At 49.4% G+C, this 10,637-nt stretch overlaps 1 protein-coding gene across 1 annotated transcript in view; it reads left to right on the top strand.

The window, feature by feature from the left end:
* The window catches only part of Sypl2 (synaptophysin like 2), a 13,655-nt gene extending 7,217 nt beyond the window's left edge, over positions 1-6,438 (top strand). Inside the window, exons 3-6 of the mRNA XM_005367886.2 lie at positions 1,782-1,906; positions 3,208-3,409; positions 4,179-4,370; positions 6,200-6,438. Of these exons, the coding sequence (XP_005367943.1) occupies positions 1,782-1,906; positions 3,208-3,409; positions 4,179-4,370; positions 6,200-6,346 (666 nt within the window). The 3' untranslated portion in view covers positions 6,347-6,438. The remainder of the gene's footprint in view (positions 1-1,781; positions 1,907-3,207; positions 3,410-4,178; positions 4,371-6,199) is intronic.
* Positions 6,439-10,637: the final 4,199 nt, after the last annotated feature.

Genomic DNA, 10,637 nt, shown 5'->3' with positions numbered 1-10,637 from the left:
TTTTGGTTTTTTGAGACAGGGTTTCTCTGTGGTTTTGGAGCCTGTCCTGGAACTAGCTCTTGTAGACCAGGCTGGTCTCGAACTCACAGACATCCACCTGCCTCTGCCTCCCGAGTGTTGGGATTAAAGGTGTGCGCCACCACCGCCCTGCCCAAATAAATCTTTTAAAAGGAAAAGAAAAGAAAAGAAAAATAATGCACAACTCTATTCTTGAGCGGATGCAGGCCTGGAAGATAGATTACTGTCTTCTTCTTGCTTAATGTCCAGAACACTGACTGAGTGACAGAGAAGCAGATAAAAGCAAACTATTAGCAGAATATATTCACCACTTAATAAGAACACTAGTATCATGCCAAAGGTAGGTGCACAGGAAATGGGCTGAACACAATACGGGAGAACAAGAGATTACAGTTTCTTACTTTCTAATCTAATCAATGTGATTAGAAGGAAACGTGAGACTCACAGGACGGGGACAATTCATATCCCTCAAGACAGAGGGCTGGAGAGAAGGCTCAGTGGTTTAGAGCACCGTCTGCTCTTCCAGAGGTCCTGAGTTCAATTCCCAGCAACCACATGGTGGCTCTCAACCATCTGTAATGAGATCTGCCGCCTCCTCTGGCGTGTGGGCATACATGGAGGCAGAATGTTGTATACATAATAAATAAATAAATCTAAAAAAAAAAAAGAAGAAGACAGAAGGTGCAGTCAGCTGGGCTGAGAGGTGCAGCGAATAATCCGGTGGTCTGAACGGAACACTCCACTTCTTCCCACTGGAGAATAGCAGCCCAGGCAGATTACAGAGAGGATAGCCGAGGGAAACAGAGGCCGATAAGGAAAGTAGAGGGTGCTTTCCCCTGGGCTTGAGCCAGGCCTGTCAACATTTGCCCAGCTGGCGCTGCTGCTGGAAAGGGCTGTGCTCTCGGGGAAGAAAAGTCAGGCTGGCAGTGCCACAGAACAGCTTCGTAGAAGCCTCCCCCATTGTCCCGCCGACAAGGCAAGAAGCTACTGGAGCTTAGAAATAAAGTTAAGTGCCAGAGTCCACGCCTGGTCAAGGAGGAATGAAAATGAAATCAAATGGAAAACGTTCCAGGCAGGCCTGATCTGACTAGATCTATTTCTGATCTCTTGTTTGGAGGGGGGGAAAAAGTCTAGCTTTGAAACAGACATTCCCAAAGCCAGAGTTACAGAGGTTGGAGAGATTGCTCAGATGTTAAGAGCACTGGTTGTTCTTAGAGAGATCCTGAGTTTATTCTCAGCAACCGCATTGTGACTCACAACCATCTGTAATGAGACCTGGTGCCCTCTTCTGGCCTGCAAGCTTGCAAGCCAACTATTCACTGTATACATAATAAATAAATAAATAAATAAATAAATAAATAAATAAATAAATGCAAGCCAAACCAAAAACAAGCAAGCAAACAAACAAAAAACAGAATTACAGAGGTTTTGTGTTAGTCATTATCTTACAGAAGCTATGTGTGGTCTCAAGAGCCAAGCCCAATAGAGAGTTCTGGAAACTGCTTCCTCTCACTTCCTCTCCCTTGAGACCACACTCAAGGCCATCTTCATTGAGTTACTTGGTCCAACGCTTTGTTCAGAGAATATAATATTTGGAGTAGGAAGAAGAATGGCAGCTGAGGGTCCCTACCAGGAGAAACTTGGTAAAAGGAATCCTGACTCCCTACCCACTAAGCACCTGCACCCTCTGGAGTCGAAGGGTAGCTCTTTACCTTGGACAGGTGAGATCTTCCAACTCTCAAAGGGGCTTCACTTTCTCTCAGCTCTTTGCTATTTTCGCCTTCGGGTCCTGCGGCTCTTACAGCGGGGAGACGGGAGCCATGGTTCGCTGCAACAACGAAGCCAAGGATGTGAGCTCCATCATTGTTTTGTTCGGCTATCCCTTCAGGTGAGTAGGGCTTGGCTGTGGTCCCATGCCTTCCTCTCGCTAGGTTAGCAGGACTTCCTTCCTCCTCTGCTCCTACCAACCTCTCCTCATTTCTTCCTGCTCACAGGACATGCAATCTAAAGACCATTTGCTGTGTGCCGCTCTAGATCAAAATAGAACAAGACCTGGCTCATTCTTTTAGCCGTTTCAGACACTGACCAGAGTGAGACACTATATCATTGTTACAGTGTTCCAGTCCAAACTCCAGCAATGGCAGCTCACCACAGCTCAGAGAGAAACCAGCTGTTGGGGCGGGGAGCTGGGGGACACTATGGGTCTGGGCCAGTGACAACTCTCTCTGCCCCTCTGCAGATTCCTCAGCGCCTTGAAGGAAGGAAGCTTGTTAGAGTTTAGATGTTAAACAATAGATGTGAAATGCTCACCCGATGTCACCCAAATACAAGGAGGTGTATTTTTTTTCGGTTTTTTGAGACAGCTTTGGAGCCTGTCCTGGAACTAGCTCTTGTAGACCAGGCTGGCCTTGAACTCACAGAAATCTGCCTGCCTCTGCCTCCCGAGTGCTGGGATTAAAGGTGTGCACCACCACTGCCTGGCAAGGAGGTACAGCTTCACCAGGAAGTAGAAAAGGACACTCACCCCTGAGTATTTGGGAGCCCGAGGAGTGGGGAAATGACTGTTCAGAAGGGGTGGAGGCAGAGCTCATCTTTTCCAGATATCTGAAACCATTTCAGCCTTCAGTTTAGACTAAGTATCTCTTCTACACAACAAGCTGTATTTCCCACTCTATTCTGTTTGTTGTAGCCAAATCAGGGAGGGCTAAATCAAATCTGAGAATGGGAATTCAAACCTTAATGTGACCACCGTTTAATATGGGCTTGTGTGTTTCTAAGGGTAGAATGAATCTGATTTATCTAGTGGTTTGACTATCAGAAATAGTTGGGCTGTCTATATGTTAGTGACTTAAAGGCCTCTCAAGATATATAGAGATTCAGGATGACCATTTCTGGCCAGATGGATGGGTATGGTGTGGATACTGATGGAGCTTGGAGGGAATCTTAGATGAGGACTGTAGCTTAGTGCTAAAGTCCTTGCCTAGCATGTGAGACCCCATGTTCAAACCCCAGTACTACCAGGGGAGAAATGAGTAGAATCTTGAGGTAGCTCCTGTCTTGACTGCAAGATTTCCTCAGTTCTTACCTACATGACTCCTTTCCCAGGGTGAGAACCAACACAGGGGCCCTTCTTGGGCAGGGCGAGAGGGGCTTGCCCTGGCTCAGCATGGCTTCCATTGCCACCTGCAGGTTGCACCGGGTCCAGTATGAGATGCCCCTCTGTGACGAAGACTCCACCTCCAAAACCATGCACCTCATGGGAGACTTCTCTGCCCCCGCCGAGTTCTTTGTGACCCTTGGCATCTTTTCCTTCTTCTATACAATGGCTGCCCTGGTCCTCTACCTGCGCTTCCACAATCTCTACACAGAGAACAAACGCTTCCCCCTGGTGGTGAGTGAGTACAGCCCAGAGGATGGGGCCAAGAAATGGAAGAGCTCTTTGTTAGAAGGCTGAAGTCAAGAGCCAGAGGGGAGGTCAAAAGGGATGTCTTCTCCGAGTCCTTGATACCTGTGTGTAGAATGGACCTCTGCCCTACCAACCTCGCTCAGTTTGTTTGCAGCCAAAGGAGGCAGGATCTAGAGCTATCCTAACTGGGTTCAAATCCTAGTGCTTGCTCGTAGTAGCTGTGTGACATTAGACAAGTTACTCAGCCTCTCTCCACATGAATTTCCTTGGCTCTAAAATAAAGGTGAAGCCATGGGCAAGTGTTTTAGGGGGATGAAATGAGCATTCACGTATTGCATCTAGCATGCAGTTATTCTCAATGAGAGCTTTCTATTATTAGTAGTATTTCCTTCCTCTATATTTCAGACATTCAAGATGGGAAGTAGGCTTTAGAGACCTCAATTGTCTTCTGAATCTGCCTTCTTCGTTACTCATAGTTTGAATAGTGGTGTCCAAAGGGAAGTAGAGAGGAAAGAGTAGGGAATTTAAGTCACTTGGCTTGCAAGGAGGGAGGGTTATCAGCTGTTGCCTTGGCAGCTCCTCGCCTGACCTTAATTCTAAGGGCAGGGGCATGGCAGTCTGAATGGCAGCATTCCTTTGGTGGCATTGAATAGAAGCCTGTAGGATGGGAAGGGACATCTGTCTTGGGACCTCAGGATTCTAGTGTGACAAGAGGGTCATTCTGAGCATGTCTTTTTCCCTCCGCTCTTCCTAGGACTTCTGTGTGACTGTCTCCTTCACCTTCTTCTGGCTGGTTGCCGCAGCTGCCTGGGGCAAGGGCTTGACTGATGTCAAAGGGGCCACGCGGCCATCCAGTCTGACCGCAGCCATGTCCGTGTGTCATGGAGAGGATGCAGTGTGCAGTGCCGGCGCCACACCCTCAATGGGGCTAGCTAACATCTCTGTGGTGAGACCCGTGTCTGGGAAAGGCGTGCTAGCCCAGCTGTCCCAGCTAGCTGGTTCTGAGAGGAATAGAGAAGGTGTCCCCAGAGCCAACAGGCTGTGCAGCTAGACTAGTAACCCCTGCATCTGATATTGGCCTGAGAAGATATTTTTGGATTAGGAGAATCTGAGTCACTCCTTTGCCACTCTTAGCTGCCCTGGAGGTTACCCCTTCTTGCCTGTTTGGCCATGTGTCTCATGAGAGCATGTGCAGAGGGAGTTTAGGGCCATGATGGGGCTCAGAGCTGTGAGTGGACCAGTGTGAGAGAGAAACTGCCCCCTTGTCACTTAGTGGGTGTGGGGGGCAATGGTGGGTTCCGCTGGCAGGAGATCCAAGCTGTTACGGTGTTGAGAGACAGCCATGTAAGCAGGTAAACACCTACCTGCAACACTGAGCTGCTAAAAATGCCCCTTGTCACCTCAGCCATCCCATACCCCCCTCAGAAATTGCCCCAGACCTCCCCAAGGCCCACAGCTGAAATGTTTCACCACCAGTGCACCAGGGAGCCTTCCGAAACCACGCACATAGGTTTCTCTTCCAGTTTCTAATTGTAAACATTTTCACATACCCACCCAGCAAAACTGAATTTTTTTTTTACAGGGATGGCCTACATAGTCACCACCTAAATGGTGACATTTCGTTGTACCCATTTTCTATGTATTTATCCATCTCTCCTTATCTACTATTTTTGTTTTGATTTTTGAGACAGGGTCTTGCTCTCTATATAACCCGAGTTGTCCTTGAATGCATATAGCCCAAGATGCCTTTGAATTCATGATCCTCTTGCCTCAACCTTCTAAGTACCAGGATTACTGATTCGTGCCACTACACTCAGCTTTTCTTTTCATTTGTGTTTCAAGATACTCTCTGTTGGGTGACTCAGACTGGTCCAAATTCACAATCTTCCCTCCTGAATTGCCTAAGTTCTGGGGTTGCACAGGTGTAAGCCACCATGCATGGATTATTGATCTTATTATTACTGTTTTGGGAAAGAATCTTACTATACAGTGTGGCTGGCCCAGAACTCACTATGTAGAACAGATGGGTCTCCAACTAATAGGGATCCACATGCCTCTGCCTCCCAAGTACTAGGACTAAAGGTGTGTGCCACCATGGCTAACTCGACCCATGTTTGACAATGCTTTTCAAAGTGAATTGCGAACATCAGTTCTTTTGACCCTAACTACTCTTTTGTTATGTTTTTGTTTTTGTGTTTTGAGGCAGGGTCTCTCAGTGTAGCATTGGCTGTCCTGGTATTGTCTTATACCAGGTTGGCCTCAAAATCACAGAGACCCACCCGTCTCTACCTCCGGAGTACTGGGATTAAAGGCGTGCTATGTTGTCAGTTTTTCAAAACATTTAAAATATTTGAATAGATCTGGTGTGGTGGCACACACCTGTAGTACCAACAGCCTATCAGGCAGAGGCAGGAGGCTTCCAGGTTCTAGAACAGGCTGGGTACACAGAGAAAGCAAACAACAGCAACAGCAAGAACAACAGATGTTTGAACAAAGCCGTTCTCCGAGTCTCTAGCCCTAGAGGAGTACCTTGGACAGCTCCAGGCTCACTCACCTCAAGCAGGCTGCCGAGTGTTCCTTGATTTACTTAGCATTCCTAGGGCCAGATTCAGCTAGGACCAAGCTACACTGCGCATGAGCACTCTGGGTACGGTTTTGCCGCTTTCGCTCGAGAATGGCCTTGAACCCTGCCTCCACACCTGGTTCTCTGTGCTCTTCCTATTCCCATTTCTTCTGCGTGACTGTTCTCACAAACGCTCCTGATTTCTTTTGTAGCTCTTCGGCTTTATCAACTTCTTCCTGTGGGCTGGAAACTGTTGGTTTGTGTTCAAAGAGACACCGTGGTACGGACAGGGCCAGGACCAGGGCCAGGGCCCCAGCCAGGAGAGTGCCGCAGAACAGGGGGCAGTGGAGAAGCAGTAAGCAGCTGGCTACTCCCGAACTGGACAGCACCTCTTCATCTCCTCTGGCTTCCACAGGACCTTCCTCCTCCTCCAACTCCCTTCCCCCGTCCTTCTGGGCTTTGAGATTTGAGACAATGGATGGGTAGGTAGGCATCAGCTATTGGTTACCTGGGCAGCCCTCCACTGGCTCCCTCATCCCACATCCTGCTGGAGCTGCACATGGCAGGAACTCGGTACTTCTTGTCTACCTGCCTGGACTCAGGTATCCTACTGGGCTTTAATTTGTGCCCTCAAGCCTCCGAGAGAGAGCCTGTGCTTGCTGCAGGGGAGGGCAAGAAACTAGAGCCCTGATACTGGTCTCTAAAAGCTGCTCTCTGTTATCCTTTGTCCAGTCTCAGTGCAGCGAGGAGGGGGGATTGACAGTCAACTGGCAGCCTTGCCCTGATTCCTGTCTGGAGAGCCCAGCAGTGGTTTGATGACATCTCTCCAATGCTGTCATCTCGTCTCTGTGTCTTATCTCTAGCCCTGCCACCCCCAGTCCCATGTGCTCTCCAGTCTCCTCTCTGACCTCTCTTTGTCCATAGCTCCCACCATGTGTGAAACAGGGAGACCCATTACCCTATCCAAGGGCCCTCTAAGGGTCCACACGAGGCCTGGACTCAATGGGAGCAGACAGAGTTGCCGTTGCACCACAGCTTCGAGGAAGAAAGCCAGGGAAGTTGCTGACGGAATACATTTTCTGTCCCCTCTGTTCTCCCTCAGCTGGAACACTGTCATCAGCTCCCCAGACTCCACTTACTCATGGAACCCCTAACTTCCTCGTCCTTTGTGGGCTTGGTTTTGTCTCACCCTTAGGAAACAAGATGAGAAGGCTAGGAATATTTCCACTTCCTTCTCCCACCCCACCCCACCTGTCAGTCCGTCCCCCTTCCCTAACCTTTTGGAGATAAGGCATTTAAGATCCTTTTCTTTTGTGGCAAGTCTGTCTAGGCCTTCGTTTCATTCCTGTGGGCTGTGGGCGGGCCGAAAGGACCACCGTGAGGCTGAGGTGCCCAGCAGTCCCAGGACATGGATAGATAGGCCCGCTTGTCCCTTACTGTCTGCTCATCTCAAACCAGCACCTTTTCTAGGCCTTTTATACCTCTCCTTATCTCTCGAAGTCCTCCCTCACTTCCATATGGTAGCGGACTCTACCCCTTCCCCAGTCCCGGGCAGCCCGATGCTATTGGTGCTTCTTCACTTCGGGACCCAGTTCCATATTTGTCTTTGGTGTGTCTCCCTTTCCTGACACTCCCATCCCTCCTCAGGCCCCAAGGTCTGAGGGTATCAATTGAAGAAATACCATCTGCCCCCTACCCAGGTCAAAACCCCTTGGTCTACCCTGGCAGTAGGGCTGCTCAGGGAAAGATGAAGAAGGAAGAATCCAGCCATTTACCACTTTAGTGCCAATTGATCCACCTAGTATACTAAAAATGAATGTGTTCTGAGCTAACCTGTTCTCAAGACAGGGTCAACCCTCTCCAACCTCCTCACCTTCCCCAGTGCTACCCACATCAGGCTGTGTATTACTTGGGTCCCTAGGGCTTAGAACCTTAAACTTTGGCCATCCATTTCTTCTTTGGGTTATAATCCCCCACTTGATGGGGGAGAGAGGTAATGATATTTACACACATCTAGATGTTTCTAAGCCTTTCAGTAAAAGAATTTTGAATTTTTGTCTTTGGTTTTAGATTTTACGGAAAGAGTTTAAGGAGGGAAAAAGTTGATGCGGGTGAGAATGTTCCTGAATCTTAAACTCTCTATCCTAAGTTGTTCCCATGGTTAACTAAAAACAAGGGGGACAGTTTTGCCTATAGCTCTAGAGATACAAAGAACAAAGGGGTGACCTTTATTTTTCTTCAAGCAAGTCCCTGTGTGGATGCGTGAGTAGCTTCTACTCAAACTGTGTTTGGGTTCTGTGTCTGTATTTATAATTTATTTGAAATGTGATGCATAAAGTGTCCTCAATGGGGCCTTAGGTTAGCAACTGGCCTATCAGCTGCTCTAGAACGGGAGCTGTCCATGCCCACTGAGCCCTCTCAGCCCAGAGTTCTCTCTAGGGCTGAGAAGGCTCGTCCTCACCAAGAGCCTGGCTGGTTCTTGACCACCCTAAGAGGGAAGACCAGTTCAACTTACTACCTCTAGGGGGCGGAACAGGGGTAAGTGCCAAGGGTAAGGCTGTCCTCACAGGACTCACGTCCTCTCCAACCAGAGCTGGCATCTCCTCTTTGCCTAGTCAGGCCTGAAGTAGGAGAGGGTGTCTGGTTTCTCTAGCTGTTGCAGGAGGCCAACAAGCAGGACACTTGCCCTTTGCCCTGGTAGACTCTGACCATGTGGAGGTGCCCAGCCAGGCCCTTTCTTAGACATGAGTTCCCTTCAACATCTTGACCATGGGTCTCCTAATGCTGCGACTGCAGATCAAGTATGGGGGGGGAGAATGTTGCATGTTGTTTTCTGGTGCTTGTTATTACACATTTGAATAAACAGTCCTGCGAACATTTGCCACTAAGAAGCCAAGACAGGAGGCTCTCTGGGAATTTCTTTCCTGTCCTCTCCCTTCGTTCTGTGTTCCTCTTGGGCGAGTACCAGCATCTCTACCAAGACATCACGCGACTCTTCTCTACTCCACACCCCAGGCTAGATAGTCTGCTGGCTGAGCAATTGTTCTTGGCAAGGCCCAGTCTGGTGACATCGACTCTTTTGGTGGCACCCAATTAGTCCAAAGAAACTGAGACTCATTAGCAAATTTGGATCAAACTCAAAAGGCAAAAGATAGTGGCTTCCACAGTGCCGTCTCCATTTGCTCTCCTACCATCTGTGACCCAAAGGAGGAGTCGGGGGCCATATGCTCCCCTCTCTACTATGAGGTTCACACGGCAAGCTCGCACCTCCATCTCTCTCAGATAGACAGCCGTGTGCTACATTTACATTCCCTAGAGAAATGTGCTTGGACGCAGTTTTACATTTAATCTCATCAGATCCCTGGGTCTCTGAAGGATCACCTATGGGTGAGCCTTTGCTTTACAACTTCTGCCCTCAGATATTATTCTTTATAGAGTTAGCTGTTCTTCTACGGAAAGCAGAAAGTCTGTGGTCTTAAAGTCACAGACCTGGACTTATTTGCTTCCAAACTTGCAAAATAAGTCAAAGAAATTTTAGGCAAAGGGATGCAATATGGCGTGAGGTATTGAAGGAAAAAGAGGATTAATATTTTATTTCCAATGAGAATGGGGAGGGATGTGGAGGCAGACTTTTGTCTTATGGGAGGGAAGAAATATTATCAGCTGAGAAGGTGGGTGATTAAAGTACTTTATGGGTCTTAGAAGGAAAAAAAGACATGATGAAAAACCTCCCTATGCCAAGGCTTCAGTAACAGCTTTTCCAGCGGTGAAAATATTTATTAGAAAAAGAAGCCGAAATGATGGATGGAATCAGGGTCCAGCCAGGATTTGGGAAGAGGTGATGCAGGTTATCGATCGGAGTTCCCAGGAGGAGAGAGATGGATCAGCAGAGACACTGCAAACACCAGAAGCCTCGGGGCCACCCCAGTTCCGGGGCTGGTTCTGGCTCCAAGATAGCCTTCTGTCATACTGACAGGTGATCTTGGCGAGCTCAGCCAGGTCCTCCCAAACCCAGACAACAGCATTCCAACCCTCCGTTCTGCATCAAGTCAGCGTGGGTTTCCCACAGAGGAACAGCACAGGAGCTGGTGCCCTCCCCCCTACTCCAACCCCTGTGTCCTTCAGCACGTCCTGCAGACTCCCTCCCCTTGCCCTTCCGATTCCCTGAGCCCACCTCCCTGCACCTACCCCATTCGATCTACAGGGGAGCAGAGTCACTTCGTGGCCGCCAGCCCAGGAAGGGGCGCCAGCCAGCTGGCGGATGCACTGCTTTAGAGGGGTATCTCGGGCAGAGAGGTTTGGGGTGTGCGTAGTAAGCTTGGGAGAGTGAACTGGGGGCACAAAGAACGTGTACAGAGGGGTTGGAAGAGGGTATCCCGAGGTTCTGATCTCTCCATCCCCGCGCGCGCGATTGTGCATTTTGGAAGGAATCCCCCGGCTAGCTCCGTAGGCATCACTACCCCTCCGCAACTACACTTCCCAGAAAGCTATGCGGGAGTGAGGAGGTGGTGGCAGGAGACCCGAACTGCGCTTGCGCAAAGAGTGAACTGGCAAGGTAGGGGGAGAGGGAGGCGTGCCCCCGGTCGGGGGAGGGTGGGGGAGGGGGCCGCGCAGCGGCGGCGCCGGGGCGGGCGCGCGTCCGCGGCGGTG

This window comes from Microtus ochrogaster, unplaced genomic scaffold, assembly GCF_000317375.1.
Source record: "Microtus ochrogaster isolate Prairie Vole_2 unplaced genomic scaffold, MicOch1.0 UNK25, whole genome shotgun sequence".
NCBI classification, from domain to species: Eukaryota; Metazoa; Chordata; class Mammalia; order Rodentia; family Cricetidae; genus Microtus; species Microtus ochrogaster.
Note: the sequence above shows the minus strand (reverse complement) of the source record. Positions and strands in the feature narration are given on the sequence as shown.